Raw genomic sequence first — 21215 nt, forward strand, 5'->3', positions numbered from 1 at the left:
GCTACGATGGGAAGGCAAAAAGTAAACAGGCCTTGTTCTCAAGGAGCTTAGATTCTACCTGTAATAAATGGGGATTCAGGTAAACAGAAAGTCAATACAATATGCATGTTGTAAATAAAAATAATTTGGGGGACAGGAGAGAGAGGAAGGACACTAACCATTAAGAAGGGTCTCAAGTAAGAAGTGGTTGAGCTGAATCTTAAAGGCAGATAGGGAGGCAAAAGTGAGATTTTGTTCCCAGACCTAAGACAGCGCTTAGAGTTATGGTTAAAGAGAACTTTGTGTGCTTTCCGACAGCTGACATAGTGCAAATTATTCTTTACATATTTGTTTTTATTGCTCCTCTAATAAATTTTACAGCCAGTAACCTTGATTATTATTCAAGTCTAGACAATTAAAGGAGTTGAGCAAAAAGAAAAGGGTGAGAGATCACAGATAATGGATTAAAGATGTAGCAATTTTGTGTAATGTATATACTTTGACCTTCTCTCCTGAAGTCAGGAAGGTACATCTCTCTCCAACCTCAGGGGATTGGGAATATCCGTTTTCTTTGCCAGCAGCAGGAGTCCCACCAGCAGTGTTTCCCACATTTTAAGGGCTAGTGAACAACATCCCAGTTGTTTAACCAGTTAAACCTCGATCAGCTTTGTAGAAGGCTATTTACTTTGAAAATATTGCAAAAGCAGACATCGATAAACATTTCCCCACCATCCAGTGGTGTAATGTCCCCTCTCCCTCCCTCTTCTCTTCCATAATATCTAGTAGGGCCGTCTGAGCTTCGTTCAAGTGACTTCACAGCATGAGCCATACCAAAATCATGTCCTGTTGAGCTGAGTCTCCAAGGTCCCTCCTTGGGGCACCGATGCCAAGCTGGACAACACCTGGGCTAGATTTCAACATGCAATGCCTAGATTCCTATAACTCTCACTCACTCCTGACCTAGATAAGAGGCTCTACTCTCTTTCCTTAGAACAGAAATGAACAAGCCAGAAGAGAGGGGAGGTAGGAGGCCTTTTGATCCTTCTTTTTACCCCCTGGAATCATTCTTGATGAGGGTCACAGAGTCCCTCCAGGAATGAAGCAATAATGAGCCAACATACTGAGTTGGGATTTTTTGAAGACATAATCTTTTCTAGATTCAAAACCTGTAAAACAAGTCTCCCTCCAATCATGTTGGCTGATCAACTGGAACCTGTTACAGGACATTCATGCCCGCTCTGGTCCTTCCAAAGTACTTCCCTATATCATAAGTAAGATCTGAGTCTCTTCAGTCAGAATGTCCCCACTTCAGGTGGTTTGGGCACTTGCCAGGTCTCAATTACACTTGCAAATTTAGGACCCTGTTTCCTGCTTTACTGAAAAAAAAATTTTTTTTGGAGGCCATTCTGAAGGAGGTCCCTGCTGTCACATTTTCTCCATCTCATGACCACGCTTTCCTCCTTCCTCCAAGACATCCTTCTTGCCAAGGCCAGTAAAAACCTCTTCCTATACTTCGATGCCATCTCCCCGTGTCTTCTCCAGCAGATTTCAATTCTTCCCTCAATCTTCAGTCTCCCCCTGTCACTTGGTATACAGAGTACATTTAATTGGAGGGAATCTCAGAGGGAAAGAATCTTTAGCCTTGTAGGAGACTCACTCCTCAACTTTCAGCAATCTGGCTTTCCACCTCATCTCTTGTGCTTCTAGCTAAAGTTACCAATTGCCAAATTCAATGGTTTTTTTCTCATTTCTTACCCTATCACCTGGATTTGAAGTGGTTAATCAACTTCTGAAAACCCTTCACTCTTTCTTTTCTGCCTGTCTGATGATTTCTCAATCTCCTTTACTAATTCTTCAATCTAATACCTGTGTTATCCCCTCTCTCTAAATGTGGCCATTCTCAAGTTCTTTCTTGGGTTTTGAGGCAGCTGGTAGCTCAAGTGTCTAGAGCAGTGGTTCTCAAACTTTTGTTTTCAGTATCTTTATCCTATTAAAAATGATTGAGGATCTCGCCAAAGCATTTTTGTTTATCTGGGTTATATTTATAGACATTTCCCATATTGGAAAGAAAAACTATTCTTGAATTTGTAGACCCTCTAAAAGGGTTTCAGAGATCCCCAGGATTCTCTAGACCATACTTTGAGAACCACTGGTCTAGAGCTTTGGACCTAGAATTCAAAACTAGCCTCAGAAAATTATCTCTATGAACCTTGGTAACTCACTGATTTGCCTCAGTTCTGTACAATGGAGATAATAGACTCTACCTTCCACAGTTATGAGGATCAAATGAGATCTTTGTAAAGCATTTAGCACAGTGCCCGGCACATAGTTGGCACTATATAAATGCTTATTTCCTTCTCTTTTTCTCTTTTCCCTCTACCCTGACCTTTTACAAAAAAGGTAACATGGATCCCTTTGGAAATCTGATGAAAGCTATGGATCCCTTTTCAGAATACTGTCTTCTGCATGGAGCTTTTCCTGATCTCCTGACCACTAGTGCTCTTCCACCTGAACTAGTTTAAATACTTTGTATATAATTATATTTGTCTACATTTATGCTGTCTATATTTTTATACATACTTCTCTCCCCCATTAGAATGTAACCTTCCATCCCCATTAGAGTAGCAATTATTTTATACTTTGTTCTGTTTTCCCAATACCTTGTTCAGTTTCTGGAAAATAGCAAGTTGTTAATAAAAACCTGTTGACTGACTGAAAAATAAAAACAGGATAAGAATAAATAAGGAATATGAACTAGAGAGAGGAGAGAGAGAGAGAAAAAAAAAGAAAGGGAGAGACAAAAGGAGAGGGGGAGAGAGGGAGAAGTGATTATTGCCATTTGGGTTATCTGTAAAGGTAGAACCTAAATCCTTTTTATCCACTTCTTCATTCAACAAGCATTTTGGGGCACCTGCTATGTCCCAAGCACTAGGCTAAATGCTGGAGATACAAAAGTACAAAGAAGACAACCCACACTTTTAGAAGACAGTTAGACTCTCTCGAGGGAGACCCCAGAGTTCATTCATATGCCCAGATAAACATAAAAATCTCTACAAAGCAAGCACAAAGTAGCTCCCGAGGGCACAGGCTGGGAGGACATGACTTCTTCAGGTGAGAGGCTGGGCTGGGACTGGGCTTTGAAAAAAGGCAAGAAATCAGACGGATATGAGAGCAGAGGGTGTCCCACACATTGTAAAGAGGTTGACCGGGTCACTTGGACTTTGGCTCTCTTTTAGCCCTGGTCTCCTTTACAATGGCACAGTGGAAACAGTGCCAGGACTGGTGTTAGGAAGACTGAAGTACTAATCTGCCCTTATGTACTTATTAGTCAAGTCACTTCACTCTGCTGGCCTCAGTTTCCCATCTGAGCTGGAGAAGGCAACAGCAAACTTCTGTATCTCTGCCAAGAGATGAGATCCTGAGGAGTTGGATGCAAGTGACCAACAACAAAACATTTACACCAGATCAGTGGTCCAGGCCTCTCCCTAACTCTGAGCTCACATGGTCCGGGTCCAGTCTTAGAACATGGATCCAAAAGGCTTATTTCTCTTTAACGGCAACTTCATGATGTCTCATATGGTCCAGAAGAGGTTGTGTCTAATGCTTGAAGGTAGGAAACAAGGTCCATGGCTCCTGGGATCTCCAAAGAACATGGGTATTGGCTTTGGGACAGACTTTATTTCACTCCCACCAAAAATGCAGAATCCACAGATCCAGGGAATGAACAAAATGATCAAAGATTCCTGGATGGAAGCTGTACTTGGGCTTGCCAATGGAATGACCCTTTGATGTGACTGGAAGCCCTTCTTTCCCACAGAATTCTACCTAGAATCCCATAGAAACCTACTTTGGGGGCTTTTGAAAGCGCTTCCCTTGCTCCCAGACATGCCCTGTCTAAATAACTCATATTAATGGTGGGAACTGTCGTGGCAAGCTCTACATCTCCTCCCCCAAGTTAGGGCCTTATTCCTTCATTGTGAGAAGCATTTTGGTGATCCTGTCCCTTCTCCAGAGCTTTTTTTTTTTTTTTTTTTTTTACTGCCAAGATCCTATTTTCAGACCTGCTTGGCTTTTAAAGTCCTGATCACCAAGCCCCTTCCTTTATTTACAGGTTCTTTCCTCCTTATCTTCATTTGTCATTTTCTTCCTACTTGACTCTTCCCATTCTCCCAATTGGCTGTTTTATGCCTGGAATGCCCTTCCTTCATCTCTGCCTCCTGACTTCCTTCAAGTCTCTGCTAATGTACCATCTTCCGCCAGAAACCCTTCCCCATCCTGAGCTTACCTACAATTTATCCTGTCTATATGTCATGTGCACATAATTGTTTTTCCCCTTAAATTGTGAGCTTCTTGAGGACAAGAGCTCCCCAAACTAAGCACAGAGCCTGGAATGCAGCAGGCACTTACTGTCTGTGGCTTGACTTCTCCAAGAAGCATCCAGTTAGGGAAACCTCCCACTGGCCAGGAGTTTACCTGAAAATTCCACCCACTCATTCCGGGTCTATGGATTTCTTGTGTTTCTAATGTGTTGATAATTGAATTTCAGTACAGATTGGTTTCCTTTGTCATCCTAGGGAGTCTGTTTAGTTCACTTCTATCATTCTGAGAAGTGATCCATGGGTTTCATCTGTAACACAAAGAAAGGTTAAAAATTCCTATTCTAAATAGGTGGTGGCTGACCTCTCAAGCAGGACCCATGGAACCTGGAAATCTCAAAAGGTGGGGATACCTACGAAGCAGGCACGCTTTTGCCCCGTGCTTCTCCAGGACATCTCTCAGGGGCCTGGCTGCTATTATGTCCAGAGCTGGAAAAGTCTCCTCTCAGGATGCTTGGCTAAGAACATGTCGTTCGCCTCGGGCCTTGGCCCTCATGTCAGGCATTTTCAGTTGGGAGGGGAAGGAGAATTCTGTCCTTTATCTCCACAGTATCAGCCCATTCAGCTGGACACCATGTTAACAGAATTTTATGGTCTTGATCTCAAAAGTGTGAATAGCTAGAGCCACACTGAGCAGGGCCAAGGGGCAGGTTTTAGAGATCAAGTAGCAGTTTAATCATTTTTAGAATGAGAAATACAGTGTGCAAACTGGAAGTTCTGGGCAGATCATCTTTGTTGCACGCAAGGTAGAGATTTTATACACAAATCATAAATGGGAAGAGGAAAGAGGTAGATTACATTACAATCATTTCAGGGCCCAATTGATTTCCCATCACAAGCCCATGAATCAGTTATCTTGGAGGCAGCCCAGGTCTTTGAAACCCAATGAATAGTTCTGTGAGTTCTCTTAGCAAACCATGCTGACATTCCATAAGGAAGATCCCTTAGACACCACAGCTGCTTGATCTTTTTGTCATGGACACTCTGGGCAGCCTATAGACACTGTTCAGAACAATGTTTTTAAATGCATAAAACATAATCCTTAGGACTAAGAGAAAAAACCAATTATAATAAAAATAAAATCATCTTTCTTTAAACCACACAATTTTATAGATCCCTACTCCACACCTACTCTTTGACTGGAGAAACACATCAGACTGAACACTGACTCCTCGGATAAATCCTCCTCTATTGTGATTGGTGCTCTTATTTATGCTTTTTGGAATCATTCATACAAATCTTCCCTAGCCATGCTGCGCTGTGAACACACTCCCGGTGACTGCTGTCCACTGTCCCCGATTCAGAAACAGAGTTTTTGCCGAAGTGACAACATCAGATCTTTTCCCTTTTTCATCCATTCACGGTCGTCCTCCTAGTTTCATCTCTGAATTCCCTAGGAATGATTTTGCCCAGTTATGTCTCTTGATAAATTTTGGTGTTTTACATGGCCAGACTGTTCACAGTCTCCCACCACACTTCTCCACTGGATGTTACAAATGGGGATTGCTCTTGGTCTCCACAGTTCTTTTCTAGGCAAGGAAATCGAGCATTTGCTGATGGCAGAATCGAGTTCTTTCAAATCTTTGATATTTATGTGAAGGAGGAGGAAACAGGCTTTCCCAAACGATGCCCTCCAACAGACCACAACTTTACAATCACACCAATGATTAACAAATACAGAGAGGAGAGGCTCACGGGATGCTTATTGTTTCTTGAATTTAAGGAAGGATTTGATTTGGCTGAGCCAGACACCATCTTCGGGGCTCTTTTCCAACATGGAGTCTCCCACATGTGTCAAAATCCTTAAGAGAGGTAATGATAGGGATAATTCTGGTTGCTACTTCCAAATTTAGCCAAGAAAGACAAGGCAGGGAGATAAATCAAGCTTGCCAAAGGCCCTGGAGAGAGAAGCCAGTCAGCTTTCGACTAACAAACAACCACTTCCTTTGTGCCAGACCCAGGTTCTCCTAGAAATGGTGAGATCTTCCAGATTTGTCCTTGTCTAGGAATAACACTGGGCCAACTGGAGAAGGGGGAAGGGAAAGGAATGAGAACTTACATAATGCTCAAGATGTACCAGGCACTATGATCCAAGCTTTTTTTCCGTTTAATTTCGCACCACAACCCAAGAGGTAGATATTATTGTCTCCATTTAGACAGGCGAGGAAACTGAGGCAGACAGTGTTTGAGTGACTCGCCCCAGAGTCACACAGCTAGGAAGTATCTGAGACTGGATTTAAATTCAGGCCTTGAATCCAGGCCAAGCATCTGTCCACTCTATGCCGACTGCCTCAACAGCAGCAAACTCTGCAACATTTGCCTCCGACGACTCCTAATCAATCAAGAGAGTCTAGTTTAACTAGTGACACGCAACAAGCTCAGTGACTGAAGGATGGATTTTTTTGGTATCCCCTACATTTAGGGCCATGCTTGCCACTTGTCCAGGTGTATAAGTCAGGGAGCCAGTCTGGGAGGAGGCACGTGCATATAGATAAGCACACACACAGATGTGACTCCAAGGCTACTCCTTTTTTGTCCCTGGGCCCCGGCCTCCTTCATGTGCCTGTTTGTGACCTCTTTTGGTGCGTGCGATGACTGAAACCCCAGAATTAACGCTGTCACTAGTGACTATAATATTGCGTACTGTTATTACGCCATAACACCCTGTTACATATATAAGCTACACAGTGCTGTGCCCTAACGATGAGCGATAATGCATGGGAGAGAGCGCAAAGAGAAGGCGCCTGCCCGGCAGCCTGCGGGGATCAGACGCGGGTGACCTCAGAGAGAGCTTTCAAGTCTAAGTCCCGAGTTCCAGCTCCGGATCCCGGGACTTACCCAAGGGCATTCAACCGGCAAGCCAGAGGCGCAGACCTGGGACGCGGAGGCGAGGCTCCTCCTCCTTGCTCCCAGCGCCCGCCCACGTTCCCAGCTGCCTCCCGGCCCGGCCCTCCCCCTCCCCCGCCCTTTTCCTGGCTGCCCAGAGCCAGCCCCGCCCCCCTCCCCCCCTCCGGATCGCTGCCCCCCCACTTTTCCAGGCTAGAAACCACCCCCGAGGCCCCCGCTGCTGCAGCAGCTTGCACGTCCCGAGCCCGTCCGGCAGCTCAGGCCGGGGACCCCGTAGGAGCGGACCCTGCAATCACACTGAGCTGCTGGGCTGTGGCAGAAGGCGGCGAAGGCCGCGCTCCCCTCCCCCGGGGCTGGGGTGGGAGGGAATCATCTCCTTTCACGGTTCGGCTCCCACCCCCTCCGCTAGGGGGCGTTCCCGGCCCGGATTCTCCCGCCTTGTCACTGTCCCCGCCCCCCGCCCAGAGCCACCTCCGAAGCGGTCTAGTCCGGCCCTCCACTTCCCAGATAAGGGGGAGGGGCTTGCCCAAAGGCACACCCAGGGCCCAGAATCCCGGCTTTGAAGCCAGTCTGAGCCCCCATTTCCCACCCCCTCCGCTAGGGGGCGTTCCCGGCCCGGATTCTCTCGCCTTGTCACTGTCCCCGCCCCCCGCCCAGAGCCACCTCCGAAGCGGTCTAGTCCGGCCCTCCACTTCCCAGATAAGGGGGAGGGGCTTGCCCAAAGGCACACCCAGGGCCCAGAATCCCGGCTTTGAAGCCAGAGTCTGAGCCCCCATTTCCCACCCCCTCCGCTAGGGGGCGTTCCCGGCCCGGATTCTCCCGCCTTGTCACTGTCCCCGCCCCCCGCCCAGAGCCACCTCCGAAGCGGTCTAGTCCGGCCCTCCACTTCCCAGATAAGGGGGAGGGGCTTGCCCAAAGGCACACCCAGGGGCCCAGAATCCCGGCTTTGAAGCCAGTCTGAGCCCCCATTTTACAGAAGGGGAAACCGAGGCACAGAGAGCTCCCCACAGCCACGAAAGTGCCGAGGCCGCCTCGCTGCTGCACTAGGACCAGCGGGGACCGACGGTTTTGCCAACATTGCACATGGTGGCCCCCCAGGGACTGATACACTGACCCATGTGGGGGCACCCACGTTTACCCAACCGAGCTCGCAAGCATTAGTAAGCAGTAACTAGGCGCGTGCCAGGCACGGGCCGTAACCTCCGAGCGGGCTCAGTTTACCCATCTGTGAAATGGAAGGGAGGCGGTCTAGGTGGAGGCCCCGCCCTGCTCCACCTCCGTGGTCCTGAATTTTTAAATTTAATACTAGGCTGGCTGAAGCAGACCCAAATCCTCCCTCTCAGGTCCAAACAGTTGGAGTGACGTCAAGACACGGCGCGTTTTAACGCCAAGGACTCCGCCCCGGGGCGTCAAATCTCGCGGTCTTTCAACCTTTCGTATTCCTCTCGGGAATCGGACGGCCCCCTACTCTCTTTGCATCATGGGAAATGTAGTTTCTGGTCCCATGTTCTTCCGGAAGAAACCGAGCGTCCTCCGGAAAATCCGGATAGGAGGCGGGAGAGCTCCTTCCGGTCCCATTGCATGCCGGGAAGGACTCGTTTCCGTTAGTTGCCCAAGGATCCCGCGCGCGACGGCTTCCCCCACGTGAAGCCCCGCGTGCCCGGCCCTCTTCTTTCCCCCTCTCCCTCCTCGAACCGGAACCACCCCCCGGGAGAGGGGGAGAACCGGAAGTAGAGGCGTCGGCCCCGGAAGCAGAGCCCGGCGGGAAGGGAGCCCCAGCGCGGCGGCGGCGGCGGCGGCGCCATGTCCCTCATCTGCTCCAGTGAGTAGCGGCCTCCGGCGTTCCCGGCCGGGCCTCCCCAGGCGGAGCCCAAGGCCCGGCCTCTTCTTGCCGGGATGCCCCGGGGCCAGGCGCTCCCCCGCCGCGGCCAGGCGCTCCCCCCGCCGCGGCCTCGGTCTCCTCACCTGTAAGGCGGCCCCCGGGGGCTGCGCGGCCGCGGCCCGGAGAGAGCGGCGCGCCCCCGTGCAAGCGCTGAGTGAGCCTCGGCCGCACGTGGTGCTGACCTCCTGTGGGAGGGCCCGGCGGGGATTGGGGGAAGGGGGAGGGGCACGGGGGCGGGGCAGCGAGGGAAGCACCCCGGGGTCGGGTGGCAGAGCCCGAGGCGGCGGCGCTGGGCGGGGCGGGGCGGGCAGAGCTCCTCCGGGGGAGGGGCCGTGAGCATCCTTAGTGGGGGCCCTCTCCTGGCACGGAAGATGCGCGCCCTGGGGGGGGGGGGCGCGCCGCGGGGAGTTCCTCCAAGTACGGAGGGAAGATGTCCACCCCCCCCTCCCCAGCAGGTGCTCTTCTGTCCTTGTGGGGTCACCCGTGGTCATGGCGGGAGAAAGGTCAGAAGGGGGGGTGAAGACAGGCGGGAGCGGCGGCTTGTTCTCCCTTAGGCTCAGCCCTTCCCCCTCTCCTCTCCCCTAAAGGGGAACAGGGTTCTCAGAGTGTGGGTTAGGGAGTCCCGGGGCGTCAGAAGCCCTTTCAGGGGGTTTGCCCACTCAGGCTTTGTCCCAAACGTGGTAAGTGTCGTGCCCGAAACATCAGGGCCCCGTGATCTCTAACAGGGCCGGACTCTGGTCCTCCACGCTCCAGGAGGACAGGGCCCTAGAGCTGGCTGGGGTCTCGCCCGCTAGAGCCGCCCTTCGTCCCCTTTGCCTGACCCCCTGATGGGTCCCTGCCCTGTGGCCTGTCCCAGAGACTCTGACACCCCGTTGGACCCTCTGACAACCTCTAAGTCGGGGGTCCTTCACTTTCCCCACTCGTGACCCCAGAGATTTTTGGGTGTCCCCAGGTACATGGGAATATAAAATAGGTGCGACATCAAACGTTTCCCGAGGACGCGTCATGACTGGGTGGCCCCACGTTGAGTTGTGAGAGCCCATGGAGTCGGGACTCGGACTTTGAGGAGCTGGGCCTCGGGGGTGGGCGCTGTTCCCCTCCCACCCCGAGCCACGGCAGCGTCCGAGAGGCCGGACCCGAGCTCCCCCGTGGCCCTTTTGCGCTCGGCTGGTCGGGGAGTCGGCGGACGCTCATGAGTCCCGGGCCCTTCTTCCCAGTCTCCAACGAGGTCCCGGAGCACCCCTGCGTGTCCCCGGTCTCCAACCATGTGTACGAGCGGAGGCTTATCGAGAAGTACATTGCAGAGAATGGCACCGACCCCATCAACAACCAGCCCCTGTCTGAGGAGCAGCTGATTGACATCAAAGGTACCCCCTCCCCTCACCCCAGGGGCTCCTCCCAGGCTGCCATGCAGGGGCCTTGATGAAAAGCCCGGGGAGGAAGGGACGCGGGAGGGCCGGTCTGTGCCGGGAATCGCTCACGAGCCCTCTGTCTCTCGGATAGTTGCCCACCCCATCCGGCCCAAGCCGCCCTCTGCCACCAGCATCCCGGCCATCCTGAAGGCCCTGCAGGACGAATGGGTGAGAGCGCGGGGCTCCTCTGTGCAGGGCACTGGGCCCGAGGCGATCACGCCTGAGGTGCCCCCTGGCAGTTCAGATGGGTCGGGGGGTTAAGGGCGACCCTGTCGGCTCACTTCGGCCGCGGCCTTCCCGATGGGGCATTGGGAGTGTGGGCCCCGGGAGGCCGAAGCAGCAGATGGAAGGCCTGGGTCGGCACTGGGAGCGGGGTTCTGTCTGTGCCTGGGGCTCCCGGAGGAATGTGGCCGGAGCAGGTCTCCCCGCCAGCTCCCCCTCCCCCATTGGGCCCAGGGCCAGCCGCCTGCCCCGTTTTAGCCACCCCTCTCCCCCAGGACGCCGTCATGCTGCACAGCTTCACCCTGCGCCAGCAGCTGCAGACCACCCGCCAGGAGCTGTCCCACGCGCTCTACCAGCACGATGCCGCCTGCCGTGTCATTGCCCGTCTCACGAAGGAGGTCACCGCTGCCCGAGAAGCCCTGGCCACGCTGAAGCCCCAGGCCGGGCTCATCGTGCCCCAGGCGGTGCCAAGCTCCCAGCCCAGTGTTGTGGTGAGTGCTCCCCTGGGCATGCCCCCACTGAGCGCCGGGGCCCCTCCTCGGGCCTCCTCAGCCGCGGTCTTCTTTCTTTTAGGGCGCCGGCGAGCCGATGGATCTGGGAGAGCTGGTGGGAATGACCCCCGAGATCATCCAGAAGGTAGGCACCTGGACTGCCCCCCTGGGACCGGCGGAGTGCCCGGCTCTTGGGCCTTCTCCCTTTCACCCTCCATGATGGCTGCCTGGGCAAAGGCTTGGTGTCCTCCCCTCGAGAGCCGGGCTGTCGTGCTAAGCCCCAGCTCCCCCCATTGCCTCCTGGCCTGGAGAGAGAAGTGGGGGACACCCTGTGTGGGCGGGCAGGCGGGTCTGCAGCCGGGTTTCATGGCCTTTTGCTCTCCTCTTCAGCTTCAAGACAAAGCTACGGTGCTCACCACGGAGCGTAAAAAGGTGAGTCCCGCCAGTGGGGACGGGCACCTGGAATGGGGGGGTGCCATGGAGGGAGGGGGCTGGGGGGGATGGTGTGGTACTGTGGAGGAAGGGATCTTGGGGAGGTGGCCTTTGACACCACTCACCAGGAGCCTTCGGGGGCGGTTCTTGTTGACAGAGGGGGAAGACGGTGCCGGAGGAGCTGGTGAAGCCAGAGGAGCTCAGCAAGTACCGGCAGGTGGCATCCCATGTGGTGAGTGGTCCTCCTCTGAACAGACCCCAGAGGCCTGTGGTAATGGAGGTCTGGTGACCCCAGGAACCAAGCTTCCCTCTGTTAGTGATGGGGTGGGGGGCATGCTGCTGCTCCCTCAGTGAGGTTCCTGCTGAGGGCAGGAGGAGAAAGCCCCGACTTTAGCCAGGGAGGTAAGGGAGGACTGGCTCTGGGCCGCACGCTAGCTCCAGAATCTGGGCTCAGATGGCGCGGGGCCACTCTTCTCTCTGCAAAGGGGCTGCACAGCGCCAGCATCCCGGGAATCCTTGCCTTGGACCTCTGCCCGTCAGACACCAACAAGATCCTCACCGGTAAGCGGCAGGCCGAAGGTGGTCTGGGGCGGGGGAGGGCAGACTCTGGGGGGGGGAGGTCCCAGTGCCTCTCCTCACGCCTCGCTCTACATCATCCTCAGGAGGGGCGGATAAAAACGTGGTCGTCTTTGACAAGAGCTCCGAGCAGATCCTGGCCACGCTCAAAGGCCACACCAAGAAGGTCACCAGCGTGGTGTTCCACCCGTCCCAGGTGAGGCCGTCGCAGCTCTGCCAGCCTGGCTCCCTCGGAAGTGACCCGGACGGTTCTCTGGGTTGGGTTGGGTTGGGTTGATGTGAAGGTCAGAGGTCAGTGGGGTTACTCTTTCCCTTAGTGACCTGCCTTGGGTCTTGCTGGAAGGGCTGAATCTCCTCTGACAGATGGGAAAACTTGGCCTAAATTGTGGGGAGGGGAAGGGGGGTCTGAGGTCCCCAGAAGAATTCCTCCGGCCCCCCGTGTGCCAGCTGCAGTCCCTGAGTGATATTTAAAGGCTCAAGAGGAAACTCTCCTTAATGTGCCCCTCAACTGGCGGGGAAAAGCAGAGTTCCACCCTCACAGTGAGGAGAGTCTCTGGTCCTCACAGGCAGCCCTGCCCTCCCTGCTATGGGAAGAAAGCAGCTCAGGGTCCTGAGCCCCCCCAGAGGCAGGGCCCCGGCTCCTGCCTCTGCCTCTTCTGGCTTCCTGGGACTCTGGGCCCCAGGTCCCTTATCAGTAAAATAGAGATGAACCCGGGGCCTTCTAGCCTCATTCGATGGTCCCATGTCCGGTAAATGTGATGACCCTTGTCCCTGCTGACTGCGTCTCTGCCTGGGCCTTTATTGTGGCTTTGGGGGCTTCTCAATCCCGGGGGGCAAGGGGACCCTGGGCCTCCTTGGGACCCATGGATGGGAAGCAGCCTCCTGTGCTAGCCTGCCATTGCCCACCTCCGCCACTGGGTGGCAGTGCCACCTTGTTGTCCAGATGACTTAGTGGTCTCTACTGAGCCCAGACTTGAGGACTTGGGGGGGGGGAAGCTTCCAGCACCCTTCCAGAAGAGACCAGACATGGAGGGCTGGGCATGGGTGAGGTCCTGGGGGAGGCGGCAGGATCCCAGCAGGGAGGAGAGCATGGTTGGTTACTCACGGAGCCGTGAAGGGAAGGGCTAAAAAGTCAGGCCTGGAAATGGTGGGACTTGTATTGCTGAGGGTGAGCCGAGGGCAATCAGCCAGGGCTGGGGCAGGGAGCAGAACTGGCTCTGGGGAGGACAGGGCCTGCCTCGGGGCCGCCCTGGGCTCTGCTGGCAGCTCTCACCATCGGACCCTCTTGTTCCCCCCCCAGGACCTGGTGTTTTCTGCCTCCCCGGACGCCACCATCCGCATCTGGTCGGTTCCCAACGCCTCTTGCGTGCAGGTTGTCCGGGCCCACGAGAGTGCCGTGACTGGCCTGAGCCTGCACGCCACGGGTGACTACCTGCTGAGCTCTTCGGATGACCAGGTGAGCCCTCCTGAGAATGCTGCTCCTCGGACCCAGAGCTGCCCAGCCCGGGCCCTGTGTTCTCACACGCTCCAAGGGCTTCCTCCCCCCTCATCCTTATTGTCTGTTTGTGCCTAGTACTGGGCCTTCTCCGACATCCAGACGGGACGAGTGCTCACCAAGGTCACTGATGAGACTTCGGGTTGCGGTGAGTGCTCCCAAGGGCCGGCCCCAAACCCCCCCCTCTGCCCCGGTGGGCAGGTGCTGACTCGGCTCGTTCTCCCCTCCCTCTGCAGCTCTCACCTGCGCTCAGTTCCATCCTGATGGGCTCATTTTTGGGACCGGGACCATGGACTCTCAAATCAAGATCTGGGACCTGAAGGTAGGCGGGAGGCCTGGAGCGCGCCGCTGACCTGCCAGCTTTGTGCCTGGCAGCCATGGCTGCTCCCGGGAGAGAGGGAGGGCCACCAGGACCCTTCTGCCCCGGCCTCTCGCTTCTGCCTAAGAGGCTCTCCTCCCCCCACGGTGGGATCCAAGGAATTTCTGGGGCTGATGTCCTCCGGCTCCCCCACAGGAACGCACCAACGTGGCCAACTTCCCAGGACACTCTGGGCCCATCACCAGCATCGCCTTCTCGGAGAACGGCTATTACTTGGCTACTGCGGCCGACGACTCGTCCGTCAAACTCTGGGATCTTCGCAAACTCAAGAACTTCAAGACGTTGCAGTTGGACAACAACTTTGAGGTGGGTGGGCTGGCGGGCGTCCTCGGCCCTACCTTGAGCCGGACCCTCGGGCCACCCCCGGGCCAGGATCCCCAGCCTCCAAACCCAGTTCTCTCCGTGACAGGTGAAGTCTCTGATCTTTGACCAGAGCGGCACATACTTGGCCCTCGGAGGCACCGACGTTCAGATCTACATCTGCAAGCAGTGGACAGAAATCCTCCACTTCACAGGTAGGGGGCGTGGGACGGGCTGGAGTGGGGTGTGGGGCCCTCTGGGGCAAAGGAAGGGCGCCCCGGGGTCTCGTCGGCTTCTGTTCAGCGTCCGAAGCACATTGGTTCACAGCCCAGGACAGAGTCCTGATGGCCATGCAGGCCACACAGAGGGCTTGATCATAGCACGGGCACACGGGCCTTTCTCCTAGCCCGGGTCTGGGGCCATTTTTGTGTCTCCTGGGGCTTGGCGGCCGCCTGGCACACAGCAGGCAGTGAATGAGTGCTGGACAATGCCCAAATGCCCGTTCTCCACAGTCCCTCCAGCACGCACATTCCCGCCATCTTGCTCAGGACCCTTTGGCACTGTGTTGGCCGCCTCCTTTTGAGAGCCTTTGGCTCACCTTTGACGTCTCACCCACAGGGAGCAGCTCACTCTGCTGAGGGCCAGCTCCCTTATTGGGATTATCGGGCACATGGGGTTTTTCACGTCCAGACTTGGGCTCCGCTGTCGGGGAGCACTTCCAGGGCTGAGAGGGTGGCTCCCGGGGCTCAACTCCCTGCTGGAGCCTCAGCTTCCTGGGAGGGGGGGGTCCCACACTCAGCCCAGGGGTTTGTCCCGTAATTGGCGCCCTCTCTCCCTCAGAGCACAGCGGCCTGACCACAGGGGTGGCCTTCGGGCACCACGCCAAGTTCATCGCTTCGACTGGCATGGACAGGAGCCTCAAGTTCTACAGCCTGTAGGCCCTGTCCCCTACAGATCCCGAGGCCTTGTCTCTGTAGTGTGGGTAGCATTTAGGGTGGGGGGTGGGAAGGGGAGAGAGACTGAGGGGAGGGGGGAGGACTTTGGGGAGGGACTCACAGCATTTCACTCTGGTCTGAACGGTGGCTCAGCCAGTCCCGACTGTCCTAGAGGCCGAAGTCGCCCTGCCCTGTGCCACCGCCTCTGGGCACGGGGCCTGCCCCAGAGCCAGCGCCCCCGGGGAAGATGAGCCGTTGCCCCGGGGCACCACAGAAGGGGCCTGGCCTGCCCACCTCCAGCTTGCTTTAGCTCCCAGGGAGGCCGAGCCCAGGGGGAGGGGCACAGAACATGGGCAGGTTTTTGTAAGCAGTGATCTAGTTTCATTAAAAAAAATAAATGAACGTTTTCTCGTCTTTGTAGCTGAAATGCCCATGGAAAGGGGCTGAGCTTCCCGGGGAGAGCAGGGGTGCTCTCAAGGGAGGGTGTTTGTCTCCATTGGGGACGGGGGACCTGCAGCTCCCTGACTGCTGGAGGCCCCTATTTGTTCCACAGGCAGTGGGGGCAGTTTGGGGGTCCCCAGGAATGGCCTTCAGAAAGGAGCGAATCCCCCATGGCAAGACTCCCAGCCCAGGGCCTCCATTTCTGCCTCTGGGAGACCTGCAGGGGGCCTTTCTGACCCGGAGGTCCGAGCCAAGCTCTGGGGAACCGGAGGGAGCGCTGAACAGTGACTGTCCTCTGCCCCAAGACTCTTGAGGGGAGAACACCTCTTCCCCCTACCCAGAAGACACTCCTCCATGTCGGTGCTTGAACCCAGTGCTTAGCTTCCCCCAGAGACCCCAGGCCCATGCTTGGAGACGACCCGAGCTGATCTTCGGGAGCCTTGGGGGAAGTTGCCCAGTAAATGGAGCCTGGAGCGACCTGGCTGGGGTGGTGTTTGAACCCGGGTCCCTCCCGGGCCTGGTGCTGCCCTTGGTGCAGGTGCCCCTCCAGCCCTCCCTGGGATTCTGTAGCTGGGCCCCATGGGCCGGCCTGGCTCCAGACACTTGTGCCCCTTAAGCCTCCAATCCCAACCTTCCCGTGATGTCCCCGTCCCAGACACTTATCTGTGTCTTAAGGCCCCGGGTGCCGCCCTGGTGCGGGTGCTGCTGGTGCTCCGTGACAGGTGAGGAAGGGGCGGGGAAGCCCGGCGGCAACCCAGGGTCACCGAGCCAGGAAGCATGGGGGCGAGATGAGCTCCTCCCAAGCGGCCGGCCTTTACATGGTGCTTTTTGGGGATTCGGGGGCCCTGTGCCAGCTTAAAAGTGGCGAAACAGGCTGAATTTAGACACTTGGCAGACTCACAGCTGGACTGCAGGACGCCTGAGTGCTGGACAGATGGTCCTGGCAATCTGCCCCGAGCTGGGCTTGGGGCCCCAAACCCTGACCAAGCCCCAACCATCCTGGCGCCCAGCTGGGGCTTGCACAGATGGCAGGAGGTCGGGGGTCTCTGGGCCAGCGTGAAGGGCACAGGGAGGCCCCGGACCCAGGGGGCTGCCCATCAGCCAGGGACAGACTCCTACCCCCTGGCCCCCTCCCCTCCACACCCGTCTCCCTTTCATCCTTGGGCCTGGCCTAATGGCCAACCCCAATGGTGGTCCTGGGCTCGGGGTTATGCCCCAAAATGTCCACAAGGGGGCAGTAGGTCTATGTGCCAGAATCCCAGCCTGGGCTTAAGAGGACTGGACAGCTCCTAATCCGGGCTCCCAGGTCCTGAGGTGCCCCCCCTCCAACCTCCCAAGAATCCCGAGGTCACCAGGAGCCTCCCAAAGTGCTGAGGGACCCCAACCTCCCAAGGTCACCAGGGCCCCCACCTCCCCAGAGCTTCCCTTTCTAATGTCATCAGGGGTCTTGCCCAGGGCAGCCCTGGACCCCTTCAGCCAGTTCTGAGCTTAGGCTGGGAGCACCCCTGGGTGTGGCCCCCCGACTTGCTTATTCCAGGCCCCGGCTCTCGCTCCTCATGAGCCCAGGGAGGTCTCAGCGGAGAACCCTGGGGTTCCTTCCTGGCCCCAAATCTAGGCCTTCTCTGAGCCTCTGGGCTGGTGCCCCTGGATCCTTGTGCCCTCGGACAGCGGGACCCCGGGCCCTCCCCCCATTCTAGTTACTCCCAGACCAGGCCCATTTCTAAAGCACAGCCCCCCGAATTGGACCTGAGATACAGGGTCCGGCAGGGGAGCCCGAGAGGCTCGGGCCGGGGGAGCCGGGCCCAACCGGTGGCCCTGCCTGCCTGATCCGAGGGTGACATGGAGGCCGGCTCCAAAAACATCCACAGCGGGAGGGCCGGCGTTTGGGAGCCGGTGGGGACGGCCTGAGGCCTTCATCTTGTCTCCCCAAAGCCAGGCCGGTGCCCTCGACGCCCTCCCTGGCCAGCGTTTCCCTCTGCTGCCCCGCAGGTGCCCCTGCCCTGTCCCGCCATCGTCCCGTTCCTGATTGGCCAAAAAGAATTGTGTCGTTTATTCTACTTACTGAGAGATTCAGAGCCGAGGGGACTTGAGATCATTTAATGTGACCCATTTTACACATGAGGAAACAGGATGGCCTGCAACATGGTACAGAGCGAGAGGGAGGCGACGAGCATTTATTAAGCACCTACTAAGGGCACTGTGCTAAATGCTTCACAAATTGGATCTCGAAAGAGCAGCGACAGGAGAGGAGGGAGGGCCAGATCCCAGCTGATGCTTCCTCTTTGTGAAGTCTGGGACAAATCAGGCCGACTCCCAGGTCTCAGTTTCCCCATCTGTAGAATGAGGGAGCTGGAGATAGACCTTGAGCACGGATCTGCCAGCTTAGGGCCACATTTAAATACAAAGTACACCTGAGGTACTGAGCAAATAGCAGGAACTCAATCCTGGCCCCCTCACTGCCAGGCTAGCCCTTCTGGGACCTCCCTCACTGCCAGGCTAGCCCTTCCCGGACCTCCCTCACTGCCAGGCTAGCCCTTCCCGGACCTCCCTCACTGCCAGGCTAGCCCTTCCAGGACCTCCCTCACTGCCAGGCTAGCCCTTCTGGGACCTCCCTCACTGCCAGGCTAGCCCTTCCCGGACCTCCCTCACTGCCAGGCTAGCCCTTCCGGCTACTTTCCCCCCAAAGCAGCTTCCCAGGCCGCAGGTTCGAGGAAGCCTTCCACGGGGCAGCCCAGCCTCACGTGCGTCCCAAGGCGCCCTCCCCCGGCCCGGGAGCCCAGCTCTGCCTGTGAAAAGTGGGGTTTGTGGTCAGGTGGCGGAATGGGGGCCTGTGGCGGCGTGGGGGGGGGGGGGCTGGAGAAGAGAGAGGAGCAGAACAGGCCCGGGCGCCGGACCTCCCTTGGCACTGCCGAGGCTAGCCCGTCAGGACCTGCCCTCTGCCAGGCAGCCCTTCTGACCTCCCTCACTGCAGTGCCTTCCCGACTCCCTCACTGCCAGGCTAGCCCTTCCGGCTACTTTCCCCCCAAAGCAGCTTCCCAGGCCAGGTGGGAAAGCCTTCACGGAGGAGGCCAGCCTCGCCGTGCGTCCCAGGCCGCTCCCCGGGCCGGGGCCCAGGCTCTGCCTGTGAAAGTGGGGTTTGTGGTCAGGGTGCGGACCAGGGGCCTGTGGCGCATGGGGGCTGGAGAGGGGCAGGAACAGGCTGCAGGCTGGGCCTCCTTGCCCCAGAGGCCCCGTGGTTGCCTCTTTACTACACTATCCCACTCTCCTTGGGCTGGGCTGCTCCTTCTCCGTCGCTCAAGTCACACAGAAGGTTGGCAATGGGACGAAGGGAGGCCACAGGCCCGGATGCTCCGGGCCGGCTGCACCTGGGGCGGGGGGAGGGGCGCTGCCCTAGGGCTCTAGCTTTCCAGGGATAACGCACCCCCCATTCTGTACTGGGGGGGAGGGGCCTCAGGCTGCTCTCTGTCACGATCCTTGCACCCCTGCTGGCGGAGGCTGCTGGCCACGCCCCAGGCCCTCAGCCCCCAATTCAATCCCAGCAGGGATCGCAAGGCCCGGCAGGGGACTACCCTGCCTGCCAGAGGAAGGGCCCCGCCTCCCTCCGTCTCTCCAGACCACAAGCATTTACTGTGCCCTGCAGACGTGCAACAGCCTCCCGGCAGCTTAACCCGTGCAGGACCCTCTGCTCCCAGGCCCCGGGCCGCTCTGCTCCGTCCGTCGGGCGCGGAGCCGGCCTCGGGCGGGACTCCCTGCCTCCCCCGGACCCCCTGGCTCCCCTCCCCCAGGACCCCCTGTCTCCTCCAGGACTCCCTGCCTCCCCTCCCCCAGGACCCTCTGCCTCCCCTCCCCCAGGACCCCCTGGCTCCCCTCCCCCAGGACCCCCTGTCTCCTCCAGGACCCCCTGCCTCCCCTCCCCCAGAATCCCCTGCCTCCCCTCCCCCAGGACCCTCTGCCTCCCCTCCCCAGGACCCCTCCTCCCCCAGAACCCTCTGCCTCCCCTCCCCAGGACCCCTGCCTCCCCAGGACCCCCTGTCTCCTCCAGGACTCCCGGCCTCCCCGCCAACTGCTCGGTAAAAAGACTTAGCTTTTTTAGGTGGCGAGCTTATTTCTAATGCACACGGCTCCTGAGTCCCGCTGGGAGAGAAAGTCGGAGCCGGCGGGAGATTCAAACACCAAAGGGAAGAAGCGGCTTGATTTGCAGTCACTCTCCCAGATCTTTTAAATAAAAATAAAAGCCACTTGTTTTGATAGCGCCGGGAGGCTGGCAAAGCACCTTCCCCAGAGTCCCACGGGATGGGAGGCGCTGCGGTGAGCCCCATTTTATAGATGGGGAAACTGAGGCAGACTAAGGGGCTCCCCCAGGTCACAGAGACAGCCGGTCTGGGGCCGGATTCGAACTCGCGTTTTCCTGATGGCGAACCCCACCCCTGTGCCTTGTAGCTGCCCCCAATCCATGCTGCGGCCGGTGGGTCAGAAACCAGAAGGACCACACAGGACAGGGAAAGCCGCCAGGAAAGGGGGGGCTCTTTTCTCTCCACGGGGCCCCCCCCATCAGAGCTCGTGCCCACCAGCCGCCCCACAACTGTCAGGAGAGAGGCCCGGAGGCGGGGCAGGAGGGGCAGGGGAGCAGATGCTTGTTGACTGACCCGTGGAGCGCAGCTCGGTGGGAGGTCCCAGGGATTTGGGTCGTAGCCCCACTGTGTGACAGGGCCGGGGAACGTGACCACTCTGTTCCTTGTCCGACTCTTTAACGGGGGAGGGGCTTGGGAAGAGGGGAAAAGCTGGCAGCGCCCCAAGTTCCGGGGCCCCCCAAGGCTGTTACCAGCCACCCAGTCACCCGGTGTCTACACAGCCGGGCCCGCTCAACTAAGTCATCTGTTACTTAGACCCATAAATCTAACTTTTTTTCCCTCTTCTTTTATTAATGCACTGGCTGTTATCAGGGATCCAATTACCTGGTGTCTACACAGGCCAGCTTATTCAAATAACTCAGCTAGTGTTTGGATCCATGAATCTAACAAGCTTTATTATTATTATTATTTTATTAATGCACTGGCTGTTATCAGGGATCCAATTACCTGGTGTCTACACCCAATTTGTTATATTAAGTCAGTTGTTATTTAGACCCATGAATCTAACAAACTTTCTTTTAATATACTAGCTGTCTACACAACCCAGCTTGTTACATTAAGTCAGTTGTTAGATACATGACTAGCAAGCTTCTTTTATTACTATTATTAATAATACACTGGCTGTTATCAGTGATCCAATTATCTGGTGTCTACACAGCCCAGCTTGTTACATTGAGTCAGTTGTTACTTAGATACATGATTCTAAAAAGCTTCTTTTATTATTATTATTCTTATTAATATACTGGCTGTTTATCAGTGATCCAATTATCTAGTGTCTACACAGCCCAGCTTGTTACATTGAGTCAGTTGTCACTTA

General features: G+C 56.5%; 1 protein-coding gene across 1 annotated transcript; it reads left to right on the plus strand.

Moving 5' to 3' along the window:
• The first annotated feature begins 8759 nt into the window (after positions 1 to 8759).
• PRPF19 (pre-mRNA processing factor 19) lies at positions 8760 to 15728 on the plus strand. The gene is made up of 15 exons (XM_003774010.2): positions 8760 to 9024; positions 10302 to 10451; positions 10588 to 10664; positions 10994 to 11209; positions 11292 to 11354; positions 11600 to 11641; positions 11799 to 11873; positions 12127 to 12202; positions 12304 to 12413; positions 13518 to 13673; positions 13791 to 13860; positions 13949 to 14034; positions 14227 to 14397; positions 14501 to 14606; positions 15232 to 15728. The coding sequence occupies exons 1-15, from the start codon at positions 9006 to 9008 to the stop codon at positions 15327 to 15329; spliced, it is 1515 nt and encodes a 504-aa protein (XP_003774058.2). The 5' UTR covers positions 8760 to 9005; the 3' UTR covers positions 15330 to 15728.
• The last annotated feature ends 5487 nt before the right edge of the window (positions 15729 to 21215 follow it).

Source organism: Sarcophilus harrisii, chromosome 6, assembly GCF_902635505.1.
Source record: "Sarcophilus harrisii chromosome 6, mSarHar1.11, whole genome shotgun sequence".
NCBI classification, from domain to species: domain Eukaryota; kingdom Metazoa; phylum Chordata; class Mammalia; order Dasyuromorphia; family Dasyuridae; genus Sarcophilus; species Sarcophilus harrisii.